Genomic DNA, 26744 nt, shown 5'->3' with positions numbered 1-26744 from the left:
ATAATTCAGACTCCTGGCCATGTCAGCACCACAAACATCCGTGTCCATCCTGATTTTATATACATATACATATACATATACATATACATATACATATACATATACATATACATATACATATATTATTGACTTCCACTAAAAGGTGGGAGCTGGGTGTAAGACCTGAGTTTATTCATTGCACATCAAACCCCTGCCTGTGGTGTGTTATCATCTTTTCACATTCAGGAGAGAGAGCCTTAATTATGGCAGCATGTGTGGGGCAATTAATCACTGAACACTGCAAAATAGAAATCAATACTTTTGTGTCTTTCCAAAATGGTCTATTGCTAGGTAGATATTCATGGCTATATTTCTCTCATCCTGTGAATATTAATAAGGCAGCAAAGACTATACATATATATATATATATATCAAAGCCTTGGAAACAAGGCTACTGCTAATGCAGGTCCTCAGCAGTAATGTGTTATAGCTACCAGCTGACTGGTTTGTGGGATGCTAAGTAACAGCTCCAGTATAATACAGTCCTTCATTTTCTATCCAGAAAGTTGTTTACTTCTGTCGCCATTTATTAAACCACTGTCCAGCTGTAATTAAAAAGGACAGGACTGCAATAGCCTTTAGTACCTCCTTGCTGTGATAAGCGAGATGCTTAAACAAGAGCTTAGACAGTTGACAGGCAAGTACAAATGGGGCTAAATTCACTTTGATGAGCTTTGTGACGGCTTCTTCCACAAATGAGACACAACAGAGAGGCAGGTCATTAGAAATTACCCTGCAATGGGATGACTGGCACATACAGCTTTTGCAATCCTATTAAGCTGTTGCCACTGAATGAAAGCACCTGTTCATTGCAGAGGTAGGTAAGAGATGTTGTTTATACCTGGTCTGAAGGGCTGCCTGTGCCTGAGACACCGTGCTTGGGTAAATACACCCAATGCCTCTGGCCTGATTCAGCCTGGGGGGTGATACAGATCTTAAATGAATTTCAAGGCATGAAACTATTGCAAAGTGGGTTTAATGCTGAAAGGCTGTCTTACTGTATCTCTTCCACTGTGTTGTATCATAATTTAATAAATCAGAAAGTGTAGAGATGACAAACAGGTAAGCAGCCCAAAGGGTAAAGTGTATATTGGGGTGTCACCTGATGCATGGGTCTCTAGAGTCCTGACATGGGACCCTAGTGGGAAAGAAGTCCCAGCTTGCTTCAACTTCTGACCAGGATATCTGATCCACATATGGCATATTTGCTATGGTAGCCACATCCCATATGACAAGTGCACAATGAAAATTCTGATTTTTTTTGCAGCATCAGACTGTTTCTTACCACAGACACTTTGTGACCTGTTTTGTGGGATTATCAGGCATTCCTAGTCAGCCCTGGGTGTGGGCTTTTCATGTGGTCATGGACACTTCCCTGCTGCAGTACAGTAACATAATGAAGCAACTATTCAGTTATGACTAAAGTCCATTGCTATTTATGCCCTAAGAATATTTTATCCCTATTACAGGGAAAGTGGAGACAAATGTTATATGATAGTCTCATTTTACCATCTAATGAAATTATATACCACTTTTTAGCATGAGAAACCTAAATTTCCAACCAGGCAATGTTTTAATTTTTTTTTAATTACTGAGTGTGGAAGAAATACTGTGTATGTACTCATACAGAAGCCATATGTACATATCATTTGCCTCTGGCCTTGCTATGTTTTCAGTTGCTGATAGTTATATCTTTCTTAGCATGTGCTCCTCCCATCTGTTGTAACCAAATGTTGTTCCTAAGCCTGTACTCAGTTTGGAACCTACAATGACTCACTCAGTTGCTCAACATAACCTCCTTTGTTTGGGTGGAACTCTACACAGTGCACCAAGATAAGGGTTAGAGCCATTACTGTAAGCTTTTTGAAGCACTGAAGTTATTTTGTCAAATGGTGACTGAAAGCCTGAAGCAATGGTACTGTGGCTGCAATGCAAATAACACTGTTCCCTGAGCTGTCATGGGCTGATTTAAGATATTCAATGTGAGCAAATTTGAACTTGACAGGTAATGCCAGAGCTCCTGGACAGATATAACAACATGAAATGTAAATGATGGCCTTGCAGAAGAGGTCTGTGAACTGGCAAGTCAGATGGCCACGTCCATCAGGTGCAGGTTTCTGAGCAGACCCCACTGCCACAGATGGACAGTTCCTCTAACTGCCAGGTGCTTTTTGTGCAAACATCACTTCTTGGTCTCAGGCCTGTTTGTGGCTTTCTCTCATACCACATTTGAAAAATAGGAGAAAGATCCCTTTTACAGGGTGAAATTATCTTCTACCTATTTTTAAAGCCAATTTTAAATTCAAAACTTGGAGAAACTTATATGAAAGAGATCTAGTCCACAAAGACTTTTTGTAGGATTCTTTTTGGTTCAATCTATGTTTAGAATGATTTCCTACCGAAAAGCCACTGATGTGGCCAGGCTTTGTGTTTTTGGTCTGTCTCCTTTTCTGTGTCAGGTTCCTTATCACCTCCACCAATAACTTTTGAATTAATTGCCTGATTTGAAAGAGGGACAGATGGCTCAAAGGTATTAAACTCTTACAAGTTTTGTGAAAATAAGCAGCAGGGTAATGGAAAGAGAGCCTCTTAGTGGCTCACTAAAGAAAAGGCTTCGGCACAAATTCAATCCTTATTAAGCCAAAGAAAATCTGTACAAAGCTGAACCCTGATGTGCAAACTCACCACAAACAAGCCTTGACTGTGGCCAGTGTTCAAGAACTAGTTTGTGTTATCCATTGCAAAGCAAGCATCATCTTGTTTACTGTAGAAATAGAAAGCTAAATTTTTAATAAGGACACTGCTGAGGCAGTTAATATCCAATGCAATGATACTCATTAAGAAGACACCATAAGCCACAAGCCTTGTTGAATTTACACACTGCCTAACTTTGACAGTGCATCTGAGAAAAGAGTTATATCAGTACTTAGGGCTCAGATTAAGATATTTGACATTGGCACATACATCTAAGCTCACACAGCAAATTTGACATTAAACAAATTGCACTTGGCACTTGTTGAACAGGCTCTTGAACACTCCCCCCACCACACACACATTGTCCTACAAAGACCCTAGGTGGAGAAGGTCTGCACTTGAATCTGACAGGAAGCTTTGATCAGACAAATTAGGACAGGCTTTTATGCAGAGTTCCTGTCTCTACAGACTGTGTGTTTGATGGCAGTGTCCCTGCTGGAGACTCCTCTTCTATTATTGCTCACTGCATGGTGCTCGGCTTACAAAGGACACTGCACTTCCCAATTTTCTTGCCTGTTCTGTACTACTTAATTGTTATGACCCAACACTTGGAATGTTGGTATTTTAATGCTTACCTATTTTTTAATTAAATGTTATGACCCATAACTATACCAGGTTCTGAGAGCTTAGCTAAGAAAGAAGAGCCTGTATTTAGAGCTTTTAACCATATTTCAGTCTCAAACAGGGACACATGAACAGTGTAAAAATAAACAGTGGTGACATCACACAGCACTGCACTCCCTACTGTAGTGGTACTGCAGTGAGGAAAACTGCAATTTCTGTGTGCACTTGAAGACACTGAGCACACAGGCACCTTTGTAAGCACACAGGCACCTTTGTAAGCTCTACCATCAAGACTTCAGTTGGACAAATGTGCTTTCCACCACAAAATAACGATAGGACTTTCTTCCTTTGGTTGCTATTATCCCATGATGCAGTTTCATACACAAAAGCAGCAGATCACTGAAGGTACAGATACTGAGAAAGGTAATTATTCTCTTCAGAGCAAAAGGAGATTCTTTCTCCTTGAGCAGGTAAATGCCAGACTTCGTGGACATGTTAGCACCATGCACACTGTCAGCAGAACCTCAGCTACCTGCCCTTGGGGCCACCTTACATCTGCAAACCTTTCTGCTGATGTGATCCTCAAGGCAAGCAAATATTGCCTAATTCACCTAAACTAACTCTTCTTGGGGCAAATAGTACCTTGCATACTAGCCACTAGCTCATCATACTGGGTCTTCTCTCAAATCCTCACAGGGTCACTGCTTATTGACTTCTAACACCAACCTTTGAGCCTGTGACAGTGTAGTAATGGCACCTAACTTCTGGGATGGGGTGGTGTTCAAAACTTGCATCTGCATGGTTGCCTCTGGCTAACCTCAAGAGCCTTATGCAAAACTACTTGATGGTTGTCTTAATCTCCATGAGCATGTAATCCCCTCACTGGTGCACTCCCTCCGTGCCAGACATTCCTGTCTGCATGCAGCTGTGCCACAGGGATTGCAACAGGCAACAGCTGCTGTCCCAGAGGTCCCTCAGTGCTCATGATCTCACCATTCCTTCTTGGGTCACAAGCCATTTTGTAATACCCCACAAATTCCTCCTAGGCTGGACCCACAGCATGTTGCAAGGAGGGAGCAGCCCACTGCAGAACAAACAATCCATCTCTGTGCACTGGCCCTGCACCTGGCCATAGCTATAGCAAAACTAAAGGGAGTGTGCAAGCCAAAGGTCTCTCAATTACTGTGTTACCCAAAAGCTTAGCAGGTGTCCCACAACAAACTGTGAAACAATTTGCTGAAAGCTCTAAGGCCATAAGAGCCTGCTGTAATACACTGCCTGAAGTGCTGTCTGTCCTTGGGTGTCCACAGCCAGAGACCTCCTGCGTGGGTCTGAGCTGGGACATCCACTGGTGCAACTGGCAATAAACCTTGCAGGAGAGAGGAAGGAAACAGGTGACTGAGTGATGGATGCATTGCTGCTGGAGCACTCCCAAAATTCTCATGGGTGAAGTCAGTAGTAGAGAGCTTTTTGCATAGATGAATTTCATCTGCTCCATAGCATGTGGCAGACTTATTTAGGGCATAATGAGCATATGCTATGTGTTTGTAATGCTGATTTGTGCTGCATTGCAAGTGTCTTAGAACATACATGGGGTAGGCAAGAATCCTTAATTCAGTCTACTTTCAGTGAGCTTTAATTCCACATGTATTATTACAGTGCTTAAATAACTTAAATTATGGGACATAGCAGTGTGGGGTTCCCAAGCAGCCACACTCCTATGGGTATAGTCCATTCTTGAACAAGCTATGGACAAGAAACCACCCTTGTCTAAAGGAAAAATATCTGAGAACACCTTGAATGAAGTAAATCACTATAACACTACACAACTAGGAAATTTTCCTGGTTCCAGTTTGGCAGTGTCCCTGTAGGGTCAGGTTGCTGCCAAGAACAGCACATGGCCCCCAAGGGGACTTCTAGAGGGCTATGATGAGTTCCCCTCTATCACAGAAGCCCTGCTAGTGCTGCTTTGCACTCTGTCCTGCTTTCCCAGCTGCCAGGGCATTTGTACTACAGCCTCCCCAAATTATACCATTTGGGAATGTGCTATTTTTGCTCATGAGTGTGTCTGCAGACGAGTGCTCATCTCTCTGATTCGTAAATGTGCAGCAACGAAGGCTCCCAAATATAAAACTTGCATTTTTAACTACAGCTGATACATAATAAAAACATTCCAAATCTGTGATTTTTTTAAAATGATCAGCTTAAAGGCATATTTCCATCTCTATTTTGTTTACAGAGCAGGGAGGCAAAATGAAAAGAAAAAAGAGCTAAAGGAGCAACTACATAAGCAGATTCTATGCAGCCAAATTAAAATGTGCATAAACACTGAAATAAATGTCCATAAAGTTAAAAAAAAAAAGGAAGATTTTGTTTAGGCAGTTTCATTTTTTTAAATGATCAGTCATCTTATGCATGCTAGAGTTCTGTCAAACATGTAAAGGCACATTGCTAGCATACTTTCTTAGCAGATTTGGAAGAGGGAGCATGTGCATAGTGTGATAAGGAAGGGGAAAATACCAAAATGAAAATGGCAGTTATGGAAAGTTATCTCTGTAGGCAGATGCAAAACATAAGGCCAAAATCTGCATTGTTATTTTTTATGGTAGAGAGTGATAAGGCAAGAAAGCAAAGCAAATAGAAGAGAAAAATCAGACTAGTAAATAGATAAGCAGTTAGATCAAGAGCTTAGACTGTTCTGAACCTCTGCATTTCCCAAACATGCTTAGAGTACTATGATATTACCAGCACATTGCAGCCTCTCACCTGCTGATTCACATGAGGTCCCAATATTTCTCTTTATGAATAATGCCAGAAGAATCTGGCTTTTCTCTTCCTAAGCACTGTATGCTTTGCTTGTGCTGATCTCTCTTGAAATGTCAGCTTTACATTTCCAATATCCACAAAGAAATTCTTAATAAAAAGATATGATCTGCATTTCAGAATGAGACCTTTAAATCCTTTAGCCCTGCCAGTTTCTAGGGAACTTTTGTTAAGAATGAAACACCCTGCTTAATATCTGCTTTCCAATAGTAATCAAGAGAGTTGCAAACAGCAGTGGACCACAGACAACAAAGGCAGTACAATCCAGGCAAGGGAAAAATGGATTTTACCCAGGATTCTTGTAAACAAATGTGAACACAATTTAAAATATGTTCTGTGTATAACCTTGCCATATTTTAATTAGATTTCCAACTAAGACACTCTGAAATGTCTATTTAAAATAATTCTGTTGAGTTATGACATAAGGACACATTAGAAATGTGCAAACAAATCTAATACACCCAGCTGCTTTTTTGCCTTTCTCTGTATAGTTTGTGCAGCTACAGTCTTTGCTTTTAATTCAGTAACACTGCTGATTGACATTAAACAGAGCTGTGCCAGTCCTCACTACGCATTCTTATCACCTCCCTTGTAATAAAACCATAGAAGCACAATCTTATGGACCAATGACCTGGACAAGTCATCCTGTAGTCACACTTTTACCAGGCTTGATCCAGGAGAGGGAAGTGGCTGGGAACAAAACCAGCCCTTTTGGCAAGAATGTGCATTTCAGCTGGATTACATGTCCAGTGACACTGCCCAGAGCTGGGGCTGAGCAGTGAATGACTCACTTCTCCAGACCAGCACCCAGGTTACAGCCAACACTGCAGAAAGAAGCCCCAGGCCTTGCCCCACTCACTCTGAGACTCCAACCCATATTGCTGCCAGCACAAGAAATTTCATTCAGGTCTTCAGTAGAGATAATTTTGGTTACAATTTCAGTACAGTTATAAGAGGTGTTATGTGATGTAGTTTTTCTATAAAGTCAAGGATTTCCCCCAGGGTGCTCCATGCCAGCTACTGGCCCTGACTGATGCTTTCTGTCTGATGTGCACAGATGTTATGCACCTCACTGGTGCCACATCTGTCACATTGCTACTGCCATGCCTGTGTCCTTGCCAATTCCTTTGGAAAGGGCTGTAGGTAAAAGGCCCCATGAAATAAACAGTAGTATCTTAGTGCCAGCATGCCTTTTGTCTTTCTATTCTATCAAGGCAGTATGATCTAGTATACTTGAACACAGTGTTGGGGACTCTGGAACTGTAACTCTGGTTTCGCTGCTCTGTACTCCATCAAAATCTCTGAGCTTTGCTGTGTCCATCTTCTGACCCTCAAATTGCAGTATATAGCTACAGATTCCAATTTACAGAGATGCTACTGGAGTTTTCCAAGGCTGCTGGACACCAGTTACTTCTGCTTACCTCAAAGGCTTTCAATGGTCTGAGGAGGAGGGCCAGGGAGATTAAAAAAACCTGCATCTTTAAGGTCACACTTTACTTCAAAAGCACCACTTATAAAAAATGGTAAGCTTAATTATTTCTGGTAGCCAGTGGGAACTTTTTACAGTTTTTGATGTGGTATAAAACATACCAATTAAGACTAGTAAAGTTTTCTAGGTTTTCCACATACAGAATCACAGCGAACGCCTTATAATGTAAAGTTCTCCAGACTCTTTAAAGTCAAAATATTTTAAAGCCAATACTTCAGAGATGTACTTTTTTTTTTTTTTTTTTAAATTTACTTTATTATTAAAGCAAATAAAGCTACGTATGTGGCTAAGCTAATTCCTGCAGTCCAGTTACTCTGATTGTATAAAGATATCTGTGATGGTGTTTGGCCTTTTAAATGCTTCCTGGAAAGAGTAAGCAAATTTTTAACATGTTTGTTTTCTAGGATTTTTTTATTTATTTCTCTACTGATAGGAATTGGGACAGAAGATATTAAAACAAAAAAAGTAGATAACAATTACTAGATGCCTATTTTTAGCTCCAAAATCTTCTGTCTTCATAGAACTAAAAACCTGTGTAGATTTATTTTCTTATGTGTACATCCCTGCAGTAGACCTGCATTTACTTGCCCTCCTTTACCTGAGTCATATTTGTAATCCTGGATAGATAATGACAGTTTAAATACAGCTATCCATTGCCTGGGGCAAGAGTGAGACTCAGGAGCCAGGGTGAAAAACAACTTCTGATTCAGCATCCCTGGATATTTTTGGTGGACTCCTCTATCTCCTGCATTAGTGACAACAGTGGCCTACCTACCTTGTCTGTCTCCTTATCCCTCATTTGCCTTATATTTGATCTCTGTTGTGGCTTGTTTAGTTGCTCTGCAGATGTGGCCTCACCTCATGCTTTATACTGGAAATAAAGATACTGGGAAGGGTGGAGCAGACATGCTGCTCCCCTCTTATCTCACCCTGTATCTCTTTGCTCCAAATTTTATTAGACTAATCTGCAGTTCCTCAGGCTGGCATAAAACAACTTAATTCAAATGGCGTCAACTCATTGGACTTGACTGAATACACATTAACAGCTCACCAAGACAAATCACAAATAAACAAAGCTACAAAGTCAGTTTATTTTTTCTCTGCTTTCATTCTATTTTCTTTATAAAGACTGCAAACCCACAGGTTAGTTTCATTCAATGAATTATGGATCCAATACCAATACAGAATTGGAAGGTCTACTGAGACTGACTTTGCAGCATAGTGCTTATGGCCAGATCAATATAATTGGATGTCCTGGTTCAACTATCTGTGCTGATGTATAGTTATTAATTTATATAAAATTGAAGCTGACAGAAGTTACAAGTGAGAAAGGTTTACTGTCCCTAATTCCATAGGAATGTGGGCAAGATATTGAACTTGGGTCATTTGTAGACAGCATTAAGTACACCATAACCCATAAGCTGTTAGAAACTAGTTAGGGAAAGAGACAGAACAAGGAGTCTTGTCTTTAACTTGGTCTCCCACCACTTCCTTGTCTTCAAACCAGGTAAGTGAATGATAGATTACAAGGATAACAAATGGTGAGACAAATGACTGGACCACCGTTCTCACAGTTTGTGCTGAGCAGTACAAAGTCCTGCTGGTTTTTGGTTACTGTTGGTATCCCTGAGGCAATGATACTGGGCTGATACTGTTTAATGTCTCTAATTACAACCTGGATGGTGGAATAAAGTACAGTCTCAGCAAATTTGTGGACGATACCAAACCATGGTTGAGATGCTGGAGAGTTGCTCTTCAAAGTATCTTGACAGGCTGGAGGAATTGACTGACAGGAACCTCATACATTCCACATCAGCAAATGTAAAGTCCTGCAGCTGGGATGGAATAACCCTCTTCAGCCAGACAGACTGGGGCTAACTGGACAAGGACAGCTTTGCAGAAAAATCCTTGGGGGTTCTGTTTGGAACAAAGTGAACATAACTTTGCCCTTTAGACCAGTGATACCACCCTCACACTAGACTAGTGCATTAAGAAGGATGTAGCCAGCAGATCAAGGCACGTAATTGCTTTCTTGTTATCCACACTTGTGAAAGTACAGGCTACTCTGTTCATCTTGGGGTTCCCCAGCATGATTACATCATGGGCATATCACAGCAAGCCCTGCAGAGGGCTGAAGCACTTGACATAGAAGGAAAGACCAGCAGAGCTGGGTTTGTTAATTTCTTCTAAGAAGAAATGGCTCGGAGAGCTATTGATTGCTTCATGTACTTAACAGGGAAGTGAAGCCAGGGTGTTTTTAGAGGTACACAACTGTAGGATGAAAGGCAACAGAAACAAGGTTGCAGAATTTTAAATCCAGTTAGACATGAGAGTAAAGAAAATTCACCATGAAGGTTGTCAAATAAGTAGCCCAGAGCACATGTGGAAGTTGTATATCAGTCCTTGGAGAACTCAGAACTAAACCTGACAAGGTCCTGAGCAGCCTGATCCAGCTGTGTCTGCTCTGACCAGGAGCTGCACTGGAAGACTCCCCCCAGTGTCTCTTCCAATCTAAATTATTCTGTGATTCTGGTCTTGTTGCCTGGGCAGTTCTTGTGCATTGAAGTTTTGGAGGATTTAGGATGTTTCAGTGAAGCAGACATATCAAAAGAGAAATCATGGTTTCTACTACAGCCAGGATTGTTTCTTGCACTTAGTGGTACTACTGTGATGCTCCTGCATGTATGATTTTTATGCAAATTAGAACTATTTTGTTTCAGCAGGCTTTTTTTTCTCTGCTGGGGATCTGAACTCTGGGTCTCTAAGACAGCAAAGGAATATGTGCCTTACCCAGCTGGTGTGAAATCAATGTGGAACCATAGGGGGACAGCCTGAGTGAATGCCACCTAAGTTCTACTTAAAACTAGAACCTGGACTGTATTTCAGTAGATTGCAGTTTGAATAAAAACAAACTGGGTGAAAACTCAAGTCCAAAAGTCAATAGTAATTTCAGTGAAATAGAACTATGTGGAGTCTCATGCATATTTTTAATCCATCCTTAAGAACTTCTTAAAATGTCAAGAGTCCAGACTGCTGAATGTAACATTTCCCTCCAGGTTAAGCCTCAGAATGGAAACCATCAAATCTCTGTCCATCTCTCATGAGCAAGAAATGGCCTAAAATTGCCTTGGTGCCAACAACACATTTTACAGATTGCCTGATACCTTTTGTACTTTTTCAGTGTAAAATTAAAAGAGATCACAGAGAATATAAGGTAATGGAAAATTGAGTTAATCATAAATTTTCCATTTTAGAGAAGATGCAGACTCAAGATACACTGAAGAAAAAAAATCTACCATACCTATGTATCTTTCTAAACACTGTGAAGCATAAATGATGCATGTATTTATTTGTGTCTTAGACTGAAGAGTACACCAGTACCATTAAAAAACAAACTCTGCTAAATTATGCAATAAACAAAATTGCAGCACCTGATTTGACAACTGCCACTGCCATAAAGACCCCCACGTTTGCTAATACAAGGATGACATGTAAATACCTTTGCTTAAATCCGAAAATTAATTTGTAACTTTTTCATTGCTATAAAGTTGTAGGAAGTCAAATTTTACACTTACACAAATGCTAAAACCATGACAACAAGGAATTTGATTATTTTTAGTGGATTGTTAAAAAAGCATTACAGTTTAATATTTTAAACTCCTGGTACTAGTTATTTGCACCTCTTAAATATTAATCCTGGTTTTAAATAATTTTCTTAAAGCTACACAAAGCAGACCTAAATTCAGTATGAATTACATCAGTAGTTATGTATCTAATAAGAAATTAACATCACTATAAATCTATTTTACATTTTACAATGATTATTTAGGACAGCTGAGCCTCATATATGCTAAAAGAGTATGTCAGCATACAACAGCTGCTGATAATAACCAGCATGTGTTGGCAGGAGCTTTTTGTTTTCTGAAGATAATTAAAACTTGCTATAGTTTTCCAGCTGCTACAGAGTCAATAAGAAATACTCAAAAAAATGAGAGGCACATTTTTGGTTTTTAAATGGATTGTGGCTATGTCTATTGAATATTCACTAAAGACAATTATTCTACAATTTTGGGTTTTCATAAGTTTTCTAAAAAACAAGCTATATGGCAATAGTTTCAGACAGAAAATTTTTAATTGCCAGCTTCAAGTGCTCAGGGGGAAGAAAGCATTCTGGTAACAGAAATGTTTTGCTGAACAAGAAGAGCTACTCACTCAACTACTTGCGTCCTTATCCTTAAAATTCTGTGTACTATATATATATATATATATTGCAAAAGCTTTATTGGTGTCAGTAGTTCTTTTTGAAATCTTTCTGTTCTTAGAAACATTCACAGGCAGCATGGAGCTGCAAAAGGCCTTCCTAGTGTGGGAGTCAGTGGCTCTGCAGAGCTACCATGAAAATGCCAAAAGTTTCGTACCGACCCTCACTGAGGACTCAAGATTGGGGATTTTCCAGGACTTTAGACAAGTCTTCCTCCAGTTTTCACATAATATCATACCTGGTAGTGGCTGAAAAGTGTCTTCCTGCTTGTACAATAACTTTTAGGCCCCATGCCCAACGAGAGTCCAACAGCAATGCAGCAACTTTCTTAATCAAAGTCTTCCTCAGAAATGGTCCAAAACACAACTTTCTAGAACAATGAACTTCAAAGGTCTGAGACACTTCTGAGTAACACATAATGACTTAGCTGAATAAACTTAGCTGAGTAACCTAAGCAACCTCTCCTTGCAGCTCTCATTACTGGTGGCTTTCCATGAGCACTGGTGGAAACTGGTCTGTACTCTGACTAAAAAGCTAAACCAACTAACAGAAAAGGAACTAAATTTCCCTCAGCAATAGTTTAGTTCTCTCATCCATCTTGACAAGCTGTGGATGTCAGAGGCCAGATTACAGACCTGAAATATGGATCATCTGCTTTGTCAGTCTTAAAATAGACTTTCAGTATCCAATATTAGAGAAAATAAGTATCACTGAAACAAAATGCAATTTAATTTTTTCTTTAGCAACTGCAATTTTTTTCCTTTTAAACTTCAGAGGCCAAAACTAATGAATTGATCTTCAGATAAGAGGCCACTCAAAATAATAAGACTTTCAGCAAATAACACTGCCATTATGCACCAGGGAGCTGAAACGCTTATTATGCAGTTCAGTGAAAACTCAAAAGACACAAAGCACTTGATATGACTGGCAGCAGCACTGTCTAAAAATAGCTCTGCATAAAAGGGTATTAAAATGCCACCGGAAATCTCTTCCTTCCTTCAGAAGCTGCTGGTAAACAGACCTTTCTTAGTCTGCGCTGACAACTGCCCCACGTGCAAGTGCAAGGGCACCCTTCACCCCTGCTGGCACCCATGGCCTTCAAGGAGGATGTCAGGGCTGTGAGCTGCTGGGGAGGGATGGCTCAGGGCTGAGCTGCAGCCACATATCTCCCCAGGTAGCACCACTGATGTGATGTCTGAGCAGCCATCATTGTGATGAAGGCAGCTCCAGGTATCAGCATGAAGCACTGGATGAAAATAGAGCAATGCTGGCCATGAATCAGTGCCTGCATTACTTGATCCAGGCTACAGCACTCAGGCAGTGGTATGAAATGCAGCTTTTGCTGCCATGGCTCAGGTTTTCACAAGGCTGTCCAGTTTTAATGCAGCATCAGCAGTTTGAATGATAAAGTTTTGGAAAAAGTATTCTGATATCTCAGTCTCTTAATCTGGAAAGAGCTTTTAAGGCAGATATAGACTGATGCTTGCTGACTTTAAGAGACAAGAAACTCCTCTTAACTCTGGATAAGACCTAGGCAGACTGCCACACTTTTAATGAAGTGAAGCTGACAGAACAGCAGTTTTAAAATGTCCTCAGAAATATATATAAGTATAGCTGTAAAAATGAAAAGAAAAAGGAAAAAAAAATTTACAGCCAAGGACTTACTGCCTCACCCTCTGTGCCAAGCACTAACTTTTGGATTTTACATTATCCTCTTCAGATAAATGTTTGCAGGAAGGGAAAGCCATTACCTCTGAAGTTACAAAATGATTAGATATTCAGCTGCCGCCATCAGATGCAATTAAAGACACAAAACTTAGATTCATCCCGCAGAACATTAAAGTTTGCCAAATATAAGAAAAAGCCACATTGTGTGGCTCTGAGAGTCTTGTCCTGTCCAGACTCCCACTCCCATATCAGTTGAGGACTAGGGAAAATGAAACATTCTGTGCTTCCTGAAGCTGAAATGATGGAAAAGGACTGTGCCTTTCACACGAGGTACTGCTTCCTCCTCAAATCTAGAGTCATCTTATGTCTTTGGTCCCTTTTCAAATTTGGGGTCTTTTGGAAGGACACTTGATGATGCTGCAGTTATTTGGATCAGCAATATGATCTAATTATTTGGAATGGTTTTTGCAAGTTCTGGCCTTACACAGATTTGGGATACTGATTTCAAAAGAAGGAGGGGGTTGTGGTTAGCTAATATGAACTGTTTCACAGTATGATATAATGAAAATTACTTAAGTACTTGGCCTTTTAACAGAATTTTTTTCTGTATTTTTGCAGGAATGAAAAGGCACTTAATGACAGGATACATTTACTTTCAAGCACTTCCATCAGAAACATCAAGCATTAAAAATTGTATTCTCTCTTTTGGGGGATAATGCTACAGAAACTTTAATATTGAATCTTTAGACCTTGTGAGCAAGGTTTCTCCTCATTTTGCCCCTTCTGTGGCAGTAGGAAGAAGGGTTACAATTACACTGCTAAATGAAACAGACAGATTCTCGTCCTTTGGTCAAGTGGCATCACTTAGCTCATGCCCTCACTACCTATGACCAGTCCTCTCTGAGGCTTAGTCTGAGCTGAGCCAGCAGGATATGCCCAAAACAGAGCCAGAGAATCATCTCAGCAGCCCAGGGGGTACCCCAAACTCACCTCCCACCTCTTTTATTTAGCAGCACAGATATGCCCACTCAGACTCGTTTTACTGCTGTACCAACACAGGAACATGATGTGTTAACACCTAATATCTGCAAGCAGAAGTTTCTGGATAATAATGTAGATAAACGGACATTGAAGTAATTGGCCCAAAGGATACATGCAGTAAAGAAGGAGGAAGCATTGTCAGAGATTTAGGGAAGAACCACATGGTTCAGTATGTACTGGGGGATTTGGAGAAGCAGCAGTTCCTTGCAGAGAAGTGCTACACAGGAGTAAAAACTGTACCTTCATCCTCACTTCTCAACCCATTCAGCAGTGAAAACTCTACTGCCTTTTCTTATAGCCAAAGGCACTGTATTTTCCTGCAAATGATTCCAGGAAGGAAGCTGAGAAATATCCCAGAAAATGGCAGGTCAGGTGGGTGCTGGATGCCAGAGGGTGTGTGTTTGTGTCTAAAGAGGATGAAAGCTAGAATTAAATTACAGAGATTCTGATTTGAATTTACTGCTTTTATCCATATTCCTAAATTATTGAAGTGGTGGAGGACTAGAAACAAGCACAGTAAAATCAATAAAATAAACAAACCATGAAAGACACCAGTGACACATTAAGGGGGAAAAAAATTCAGTTACCCTTTAGGCCATTGGGGCTAAGGGAGAGAGATGACAATAAATATAGAGAGATTTTGGTTTCAAATCCTGAAAACTTTGCTCACACAACCAGACCTCCCTCCAACTACAATCTGATTAAAAGAGAGCACAACTGTTGCCAAAGGCCTGTAACATCTAGCTCATTAAAACAATATCAGCTGACATTATTAGGATGTATTATTTGCTCCTTTAGCACAGGCGAAGATTCATCTGAGTAAGTAGCAGGGCTGAGTCCTTCTTTGGCAAAGGGCTTTGACTGGAAAGCAAAATGTCTGGTATGTTCCAGGCAGGCAGTTTCCATGCCTGGCAGATGGTATTTACTTAAGACATACTGCACAGCCCATTATTTTAAACCAAGTTACTTTGCAGAGTTTACCTAACTTATCACAAGTACAGAAACTTTTGTTCATCTCTCTGTCTGTACTAGTCAAAATCCCATGTATTCTGAACTGCTCTGGAATGATTGTTTTCTCCCAGCAGAATTAAACTGAGTCCTGTAACAAATGAGAGGCAAAAACCCACAAGATGTTTTCAAACTGAGTCACACACATCCTTTTCAGCCAAGCCATAATACTCCCAAGTCCTCTGAATCACACTGTCTACTCTTCAACAGCTTCTAAATAGTTCAGCTCAAGGTGCTTGAGCCCTTCTCTCTCCCACCATATTATGGTGTGCTCAGCTAGCCCATTAAACTGAACCTAAAAGGGGAAACCCCTCATGTTTTTAAGCAAAAAGAGCACCACAAGGCACAAAGATGAGGGTTTCCTGACTTACTCACATTTATATATCTATAAAATGAGTATAAATAAGAAATTACACACCTTGTATATATTGGATCATGCTTTTAGGACATGTAATTCATCATTTTATGCTCAAAAGCAGCCACTAAAAGGTGTAACAAACTCAAACTATGGACAACTGTTTAATAACCTAGTAACAAGGGTCCTGTTTGTTCAGTCCCTTAGGCACTAATCCAAACATATGTGATGCCCTATATAAAACAGCTCATATACTTGTTTAAGTGCAATTAAATGTCAGAGAATATCATATGATAGGAGTAAGATAAAAAAATGAGTGAGGCTAATATGCTATCAATGACTACACAGTTTGCACATGAATAAAAATTTAAAGTACATAGCTATCTATTGCCAAGAAATAATAGTATCTGTTTGGAACCTAAAACTGCAGATTTTTAAAATTATCATTTACAGTGCTCATGGTACAAATACCACACTTTATTTTCAGGGATTTCTACATAAATACAGATATAAGAAACTGAGTAACAAAAATGCTATATACATATTCTCTTAATTAATCCACTTTGGTGAGCAATTTCCATTTTACTTCTCTTATGTAGCATCTTATATGCCACAGTGACTTATCACTTCTAAATTTAAACTAATTTCCATTCTGATTATTATTACTCTAGTGATTCATTTATTGAGCATAGATCTTATATTTATTGGCTAAAATGTCTTTAAATATTACTGTCACTACTTATACAATGGGATTAATATGAAATTCAGTCTCTTCCATGATCAATACAGAAGCATCAATAGCACATCTACAGCTGTTCATTTCACAATTTCAAAACAAGAAAGTCTCAAGTTAAAACTTCACCTTGGCTGAAATCTTGCTTTCAGTGAAACTGAGAGTAAAAGTCTCCTAACTCACAAGAAGAGCCAATATTTACTTTTTAAAGTACAACCTGCATGTGTCAGCTGAAGTGTCCCTGACACTTTATGGCTGTGAAGCTTTAAGGGCAAAAATAGTCACTATTATTGAATCCAATCTTCAGTACAGCACAGGGCACTTATATATATATTGTTATATATCACACAGGTATTTCCAGATAACTTCAATTTTTGAACCTTTTTGTCAGATAGTGGCTCCAGTGAATGTTCCTCCCTTTTAAATGTCCTGTTGTTTATGAAGAACAGCTTTTAAAAACTTTAATTAGCTGGACTGCACTCTTATACACCAACATTTATATATATAAACACATCTCAGGGCACTTCAAGCTTATAAATACCTCTAAGGATGTTCACATTGTTTGTATTAAAGTTTCACACTAATACTTCAACCATTTCAGAGTAAAAATACATATTAGAAGTTTTTTTTTTTTTAAATCTTATTACTTAATTGAAGAACTCTAGCTTCTCCAAGGTTTAAGAACTTGAGGAGAGAGTGCATAAGGAAGAAAAGATGATGAGGAAGCTTCAGCTGACATAGGGTCCCAGTTTCTAAGGGACCTTAAAGAGTGTATGAAGCAGCCAACCCAAAGATCCCTCTGCTGTGAGCACACACCTGCCCCACAAATATCTGTCAGTGGAGGGGGATGGACCATGTCCCAGCTGAGGTCTGCAAAGCAGCTCTGCAGCTAAGGAAGTTCATCCTGGTGCTCCAGGCAACTCCAGCCCCAGTTCTGTCCTCTCCTGCTGCCTGGGCTGGAGCATAGTCACAGAGGGACCACAGGAGGAGACACTGGGGGCTGAAAGGAGCTAAAACTGCTGCTGCTGCTGCCCTGATTCACCAACTTACAGGCTCAAGAGGCAGTAGACCACCAGCACTGGTCAGAGATGACATAAATGAGGGTGTTTGTTGGTTAGTCTTTCACTTTCCTCTGTTCAGTCAGTGAGGTTTAGATGTGTGTAGGTAAAGTGGCCAGCATCCAGAACATGAGAAAAGCTGTGGTTCAGGTTGCTTGAACAACTGTATTTCGTCCTCTTTGTACATCTGACCAAACTCAAAGTCTTTAATTTTTTAATTGTATCCCATTTCCCATCCCGTAATCCACACCTGTGTGCATACCAGGAATATGATGTGGGATTTTTAATGCAGCCTATGACTGCAACATTTTCACCTACATGACTTCCCTGTTTTCCCTTTGAGTATGAGAGTATATAATCTTTTATGGCACAATAACCATTGAAATTTAAGTCACTTGAATTGCATAATTTTTTTCCAAGTCACTTGTACACCTCTGTAACACTTTCCAGAAATTCTACTCAAGCTTAGAAAAAGAGAAGAATTAAACACCTTTAACTAATCACAAAGGGAAGACTGTAAGACAGAAGAGTGAATTTGTTTGCACTTCTAAAACTTGCCCAAACCAGACAAATCCCGGTCATCCAAAGGTAATAGTACACATACAAGATCAAAACTGAAATTGCAATATGTAAGAGTATAAAACATCTGCTGAGCACTGAATGGAGAGTTTGCCTTGAAAAGTTGAAAGTCTGATTTAATATCACTCCATCGAACAATTTTCCTCAACTGTTCTTGCCTGTGGACATAAACTGAGACAAATCACAGAACATTACGCACTGTGGGCAGGAATTTATGCACTGAGATTAGGAATTTGTCTTATTTTCATTTCTTTCTTCATATTATTGTCTTACTGAACATGCAGGCTAAGAATCTAATTTTATTGTAGATGAAAGGGAATATTTCTTTACCAGCCTGTGTGTGCTGGGGTAGATGTGGCTTCATTCACCTTGACTTACACTCTACCTGCACTGCACAGTCAATTATTTCAATTTAACATTTTCAGGGTATGGCCTTAATTCTTCATTACTTTTTACCTAGAGCTGCTTTTTATATTTTCTGTTCTACACTGAGTTTAGCCATGTACTGTGAAAGAAATAACAACTTTGTGACTCATGTAATATAAATTCTTGAAAGTCACCACCTTATTTATTTAAAGAAAACATGAGTAATCCTTAATGAATTCTCATACAGTTACTGCATACAGAGTTTGAATAAATACCTCAGACCAAGCAGGCTACACCCTGTTCCTTTATGCTGAGACGTGCTCCCTTCAATGTGGAAATTAACGGGCTTATGGGGGAAAGGGAATCACCAAAAGAATCACATCTTGAAATTACCTGTTTATTACCAAACAGATAATTTCCACACACCTTCACAGACCACATCACAATTGTGCCTCAAGGAGTTGGTGGTGTGCATGACCCAAATATTTTTGACTTTTAAAGTATGATCTGATTGAAATAACAGCCTGGTTCCTGTCATTTCCCTTGTGGTGATTTTCTTTTTAGAAATGATTAAATAGTGTAATTCCTCTAATGACTCATTTAGTTTATTTTTAACTAACACCAAAGGAAAATACAAAGGAAATAGTCTTCATCAAATGTGTTCTTCAAGGAGGAAGAAAAGCTGTATAGTGATATGATAGAGTAAATTAGCATAGTTTAGAACAGTACATGCAGCTTATGACTGAAAAGCCAGCAGTATATGCAGCACTTTGCATCACACTGCATTACTAACCAGGAATGGAAGCTTTGACTGCTTTCTACATTGTAAATTGCATATGTTGTGACTTTGTAAAACATTCCTTTCACTCAGGAAAAAAAAATTCCCTGATATAACAATCCTACTTCAGGTGCCTCCAGTCTGAAAACCAGCAAGTGAAAAATAACTGGGTAAGCAGTAGAGAGCAGGTATTCAAACAAGCCCCAGGGCAGCTTAGTACTTAAACATGTGGCAGATCTGTTTTCAGCAAAGTAATTTACAAGGCAGGATTCACCATTCCAACAATGCAGACTGGATCTTTTTCTAAACATATGCTACAATTCAAATTACTAGATTGGAGAGGTGCTAACACAAGAATTGGGGTAGCTATGCTCAAATACTTTATCTTAATGGCCTTAAAATGAAAGATATATGAAATCAAGCAATTATTTACATGCTTTACTCAACTGGATGACTGAAAGCGAGTTTTGGTTCTCATCTTGCATCTCCCAATTTACCTTTCAATAGATTATTGATAAGTTTTTTCTGTGGCACTCTGCTAGTTATGAATCCCATTTGTTAATGGGGTAAAAGTCATTCACCTCTAAAAGCACAGACTGATAACTCCACCCATTTTAGAGTACTCTTCCAGTACCCTCTGGGAAAAGGATGAGCCCTGATCCATTATCCTCACACTGCTTACACCAGCAAAACTTGTGCGGGTTTGATGGATCTTGGTTTTTCATCCAGAGTCAGAACTGGAGGTTTCAAACTGAGTCATATTAGCAAGGCTTAGGTTTTTTGGTATTGCTAACATAACTATTTGTATCAAAATTATTAGTCATTACTTGGGGCACTGTAGAAAAATTGTATGCCTTGGTTTTGCACTAGATGTGCATCTGCCTACATATGGGCTTACAGACACATCAGCATCTATCTGCACATGTAATTTCCTTACTGCTAATGAACTGACACTTGACCAACAGTGGATCCTGTCCCCTGATGTTTGCATCAATAAAAGAAATGAAGGAAGCAATGATGTATTTATTCTAAGTGCCACAAAATACATAGATATTTAATGTATTTGTACAGTAACATACATCACAGGATCAAATATAATTTCCATAGCTCTGTGCAGAACAGGTTGGAAGGCTGCAAAAGAGGAGCAGAGGTCATTCAACACAGACTGACCATCCATGCAACAAGCTACAGGGAGAAAAGTTACAACTTTGAAACTCCTCAGCATGCATCTTCTCCAAAGTCTCAGCACCACTGGCTAGCTTTGGCAGCTCTGGCTGTCCCAGACAGATGACAGGTAACATGAGAAGCACCATGACAGGTAGAAGAGGTGGGTTAATCCACCCCATCCTCAGTTAATGCTGTTTGAACACTAAATTGGTACTAGCAGTGCACTCAAAACATTTTCAAATAAACCTGTAGAGAAATAAATTACCCTTTCTTTCCATTCAATCCAGGCCATACACTGGGTACACAGAATGACATAATATCCTTCCTGAAATCAGAGCTGCAGTGAGGACCAGTATCCTTCAAACACAACCAGTTCCTGACACTGCCTTGCAAACAACCAAATTTTCCTAATTGCCACAGAAATTATCTTTTTCATCTTTTTAAACCTGGCCAAAGAATTATGCATTGTTTTCTTTATAAATGCAATAAAATTTCATCACTATATTCTGTACTTCTGCCAGAGTTTGACTGCCATAGGTCTAAAGAATCTTACTGGAAAGCAACACACAGAAATTGCCACTCCATTTAACTGCTGCTGATCAAAACCTCATACCAATTACTGTGATAATTGCCAGATATGACAGTAAATGATGCTATCTCTATGCCTACCCCTAGTTAGTCGAATCAAACACCTTTTTGCAAGCTGTCCACAAAGTGGCTATTATCATCAGGAATTTTATTTTTCAGCATGACATTTTTCTGCATGTAGGATCACATCCACTTTGGAAACTGGTGCTCTTGAAAACAGGCGTCCATACGAAACCATGATCTATACAAAACTATGTATTGATTTGCTTTTTAATCTGGAAAAATCGGTACAGTTGGTTAGGGTTTTTATCTTTGCACTAGCCATTGTGAAGATGATTTTAAATTGTGCACACAGGCCAAAGGATTTGTTCTGAGGCCAATCTGCATTTAGCTTTAGTGCCATAGACAGACGTTCAGGAAAAAACATATCGATACATTTGTAATGATTGCTTAGATGACTGCTTAAGCAGCTGCAGAAAGCCAAGTCAGCAATTATTTTTAAGGATATGTGACAGATTTTCTAATGCCCTAACAATTACACAAACTTGTTTCCAAAGGATGTTATCCTTCTCCCAGTTGCACTGGATTTCTGCTTCTTTTTTAATTGGGTGACCCTCTGTTCTTCTTTTGTGGGTTACCACGGGCAGGTTTGACTGGAGCAGATGGACTGGTGCCAGTAACTGCTCAGACAGTCAGACAAGAAGAAGTTCAGCACCTAAGATACCACAGTAGTTTATGATTAAAAGGTAATTTAGTTAAGTCGCTAAGCATGCCCCAGTGTTTGTCTCCTGGCTGTCGGTGTATGCGTGGAAACAGAGAGGTATGGATGACTATTTCTAACCCTGTCTCTAGTCAGTTTAGTTTGGAATAGAGACAGGAAGCGAGCCTGAAACATGAGGCATTAAAAACCTGTTCTCTTAGGAAAGAGCAGACCTGCAGACCCCGCGCCAGCGCCGGCTCCGGAGCGCTCCTGGCAGCGACTCACCTTGCTGAATTTTGGTCACCAGCTGGTGACGGGCGAGGATCCTGCTGGTCCTGTAGGGAGGGCGGCGGGCGGGCGGGTCGCAGCGCCAGAAGAGCTCCTGTCCCTCGGGGGACACGGCGTTCAGGTAGAGGCAGGCGGTGCCCGCCGCCCGGGGCACCTGCTTCAGCATCGCCGCTCCCTCGGCCGCGCTCAGGGCAGGGCAGCGCGGAGCCTCCAAGCCCCAGGGAGCCGCGAGGAGCGACCGCTTTAAACCAAGGAGTGCCAGGAGCGACTCAGCTCGGGATTCCGGCTCTCTCCCACATGATCTGTGCGGGCCAATCGCTCCCAGAGCAGCCTGTGGAAGGGAGCCTGTGGAGCGGGACAGAAGCCTGCCCCAGCCCGGCACACAGCTCCAGCCCCGCACAGCTCCAGCCCCGCACAGCCTGTCCCAGCTCCAGCTTGTTCCAGCCCCAGCCCCGCACAGCTTTTCCCAATCCCGCACAGCCTTTCCCAGCCCCGCACAGCCTGTCCCAGCTCCAGCTTGTTCCAGCCCCAGCCCCGCACAGCTTTTCCCAATCCCGCACAGCCTGTCCCAGACCCGCACAGCCTGTCCCAGCTCCAGCTTGTTCCAACCTCAGCCCCGCACAGCCTGTCCCAGCTCCAGCCTGTTCCAGCCCCAGCCCCGCACAGCCCCATCCTGCCCCGGCAGTCCCCCCGGCTGGCCGGAGTTTACCCAGCAGGAAGGGGCTGCTTCAGAAGCAAAGAAGAAATTGTTGAAGACACTCAAGAATGTGTGTTTTAGAATACTCAGGGCTCCCGAAAACCTTTTTCTCCTCTGCTCTACGCTGCCTAGAGGTTGACTCATCTCTGGAGATGGTGCCCTAAGTTTTCTAAAAATCATACCCCTGTTTGCCAAGAAAAAGTCAGTTTACGGAAGGGCTGAATCTCCAAAACCACACGGTACAGCGAGCACTGGAACAAGCTAAGCCCTTGGGATGAAAAAAATTCAACAACACCTAGCAGCAGTCACTCAGCAGTAAACAGAGCCCAAGAGTCCCTAACATTAATGCTACCAAGAGCTGCTCACAGCATGGAAGAGGGAAAGGGGATGGAGAGGTTCTCTGTTATGCAGGTTCCTTGCTATAACATCTTTTTTGTAGTTATTTTTTTTTCCACAGACAGAGGGACACGTATTTTCATTCTATCCTCACATATCAACCACTGAGTTAGCAGGATATGCTATATCTTTGATTAATCATACAGAAACAGAACACTGCCATTTTCATCAGCAGGTGGGCAGCAAATCTGAGTGAAAATATACTAAAAATTTCCTCCTAGTCAAATAATTTTTCATTATATTTTAAAATACCAATATTTTGGATTAATACACCTCTAGTGTGTACTGATTTCTAAGAATCAGGGGAAATTAATGATTTCTAAGAATCACAGCTCAGGAATGATGCTGCCATCTCCATGCCCCTTCCCATGAGACCCGTGTCAAGCTGGGGCCTGGCAGATGACAGCAATGTTGGAGTGGCTGCAAGCCCCAGACAGAGGGGCTCAACCCATGGGGGATCTTGACCTTCTGAAACTCTACCTGGACATCTCCCTGTGGTGACATTATTGTCTGTGTCCTGCTCTCCAGCCTTGAGGCCAGCAACATCTCATGACATGCCATGGTACAGTGGAGCTCTCCTCCCACTCCCTGCCTCACAGATGCTGACCAGGGCAGGGCCATGAGGTGACACTGCCTGGGACCCACCTCTTCACACAGGACAGGGCAGATATAGTCACCTAAATGTGAGAGGGGGAAGGACAGCCCTTGTTCACAATTATTCATTAAAATTTTGCTCTATGCAAACCCCTTTAGGGCATGGTTTCACTGCAATGCAATCTGTTCTCATTAGACCTTATAATTTTATTCCTCATCAATGTGAGACTTTTGCAGTGCCATAAAATGGAGAATTATAATTCCAGGTACTAGAAATTTAAAATGAATGTTGTAGACTGGAAGCCTCCATTACCTGTTATTACCATTAACAGCACTTGCAAGTGCTGTATGTGTTGCTTTTTGCTGCAGGTATGGCTGCATGGTCTTCCTTCTCTGTGACTCTAAGTAAAGCCTTCAAACTCAAGAGCAGACATGGCACTACTACCATCTATACTCTCAAACAGGGCTGGGCACTGGCAGCCAGGCAGTGGGACTCACCCGTCTCCTCTCTGCCTTGCTGTGCAAAGACAAGAGGCAGGATTGCTTCACAGGTGTGAGCAGAGAGAGCCTGATCAGCAGGGAAGAGATGGCTCCCATTCCTATCTCAGCTTGCCAAGCCAGTGTGTCAGTCACTCTGCTGCCATCTTTTCAGGAATAAATATTCCAGAGACTCCCAAACATCAATGACAGGCACCGTGTTTATCCAAAGAGATATTGCCTCTGTGCAGGGAAATTCTTATTTGACTAATGTACAGTTCTTTGGTCTAATTCTATTTTAAAAATGCTATTGTTAATGTAAAGCAAGTATTAACATTTAATACCACTCTCCTTAAATATTCAGGATTTCTTTTTCTGCTGGAAAATGCATTGACTTTTTCAGCTAATGGGATTCTGCATTCTTCCTTGCAATACTTCAAAGTCTAGGAAGCTGTAATGCTTCAAAAGCCAGTCCAAAGAAACAAAAACCACGGCAAGAACCTAAGTAAGGTGTATACACTAGAGAACAAGCCCACTGAAGGCTCAGCAAGCCCAGTTATATGCTTGAAACAGGCAGCAGAGCACTAGCCTCAGTGTCCCTGTGGCTGCTCATCCTTCCCATGCCCTCAGCAGAGGGTAAGGCAACAGGGCAGAGCTGCCCTGCCAGCTTCTCAGCAGCTCGTCTCAGAGGTCACAAAGGACAGAATAAGAAGCCTCTGTTGCAGAATGATGACTTTCCTTTCCTCCCAGACACAAGGGTCCAAATACAACTTCAGAGCCAGAGGGTTGCCCCAGGCTCAGTGCTGACGAGTGCTGCCTGTGCCGAGGCTGAATTCTTTGGCTTCAGTCCAGTACTTGCATAGTAGTCAAATAAAACAAGAAACAACAAGAGTTAGCTGGTCTTGTGGTGCCTGTTTGAAAGCTCCTGTGCTTGAAGTTGTGCATGGCGAAAGAAAGAAGTAGCCCTCCTTACATACTTTTAAAATGACTGTATCCTTGTTTGGTGACTGCCATGATACTCGCTGTTTATTTTCAAAAATGTGTCATTCAGATAAGGAAACTCCTTTGGCCATCAACCTCTCAGACAAGAAGTACTATAGAAGTCTAAGTTGTTATATAATAACACTAATTAATATTTCAGTCTACAGATGGTTTTTGGAATAGAGCAACACTGAACTTCATGCTAATGCATCTCATGAAAGCACTTGAAAATAAAAGTTTTCTTGTGCATTTTACAAGGACTATGAGGCAGCTCCAGCATACACCTGAGATTGCTGGCAGTTTTGACAGAAGCGCAGCCCATGAGATGAAAACCCAGCCCCATGCTCCCATGCTGTGACTGATCCATGCAGGAAAGGAGATTCTTTCATAAAACCATGGCTGGGTTTAGTGTGGCTTGTTGTTGTTGTTGTTGTTGTTTGTTTTTTTGTTTGTTTTAACAAATCAGAAATGTCCAGACCAATATCTACAGTGGAATAACCACATGTCACATCTAACATGACAATCAGTGGCTTGATGGATACTGAAATACTCTGGGATATTAGGAATCTTTAGTTAAAGGCTTATTCATACAGCACAGTGTTTCTGATGACTGCATGGACTTACAATAACTGGCAAAGTCAGCTGAAAGAGTCATACTCTCCTCTGTATGCATTCACAGGCAGAACTGTAACAATTCTTTTCTGTTAATTGATTTTTATGCCTCTCTGCCACCTTTTCTCCCTGAAATGGTGCTTGGTGTGAGAAAGAAGTAAACCATTGGCTGGAAAAATCACCCCAGGGCTGCCCATGGATAATGCAGTATCTCAAACAGTGGTGGAGATCTGCTTCCATTTCACTGTGAGCAGGGTGCTGACATCAGCTATAGAAAACAACCCAATATACTCTAGAAATGCTAAAATATATTTGATAACAAACTATCTACTTACAACTGGTTTTTCTGGGCAAGACAGGCATGGGAGTTTCTACACTCCACCTTGGCCTTAGAGTATTACTCCATGAGGCAGTGCTGCAGTGGGGTAGTGTAGGATAAATTGACATGAATAGCACTTTCTCATTAGTATTTCTATAAATAAATAAATAAATAAATAAATAAATAAGTGTAAATATATAAATAAAATACAGGACTGCTGATTTACATCTTAGAATGCACGCCTCACAGAGGAATAACTCTGTGATGTTGTATGTACCTGGCACAGAGTTCTCCAGGCTTGGATTGAACCTGCTGTTCTTCTTACACAGTAATCAGCCACTTGATCTTCCCAAAGTGACCCATTTCCCTTTTATTGTTAGTTGCACTTATCTCGTTATTTCACATCTAA

At 40.8% G+C, this 26744-nt stretch overlaps 1 protein-coding gene across 9 annotated transcripts in view; it reads right to left on the bottom strand.

Annotated features, from left to right (window-relative positions):
* The window catches only part of STARD13 (StAR related lipid transfer domain containing 13), a 281574-nt gene that overhangs the window by 88775 nt on the left and 166055 nt on the right, over positions 1–26744 (bottom strand). Inside the window, exon 1 of one of the 9 annotated variants that reach the window (XM_079322449.1) lies at positions 22257–22594. The exons of the other annotated variants lie outside the window; for them this stretch is intronic. Coding sequence (XP_079178575.1) covers positions 22257–22425 — 169 coding nt within the window. The 5' untranslated portion in view covers positions 22426–22594. Of the gene's footprint in view, positions 1–22256; positions 22595–26744 lie in introns of those variants that run through there. 9 annotated transcript variants of the gene reach the window in all.

The sequence above is a fragment of the Erithacus rubecula genome (assembly GCF_903797595.1).
Source record: "Erithacus rubecula genome assembly, chromosome: 1".
NCBI lineage: Eukaryota > Metazoa > Chordata > Aves > Passeriformes > Muscicapidae > Erithacus > Erithacus rubecula.
This window is presented reverse-complemented; position numbering and strand designations above follow the sequence as displayed.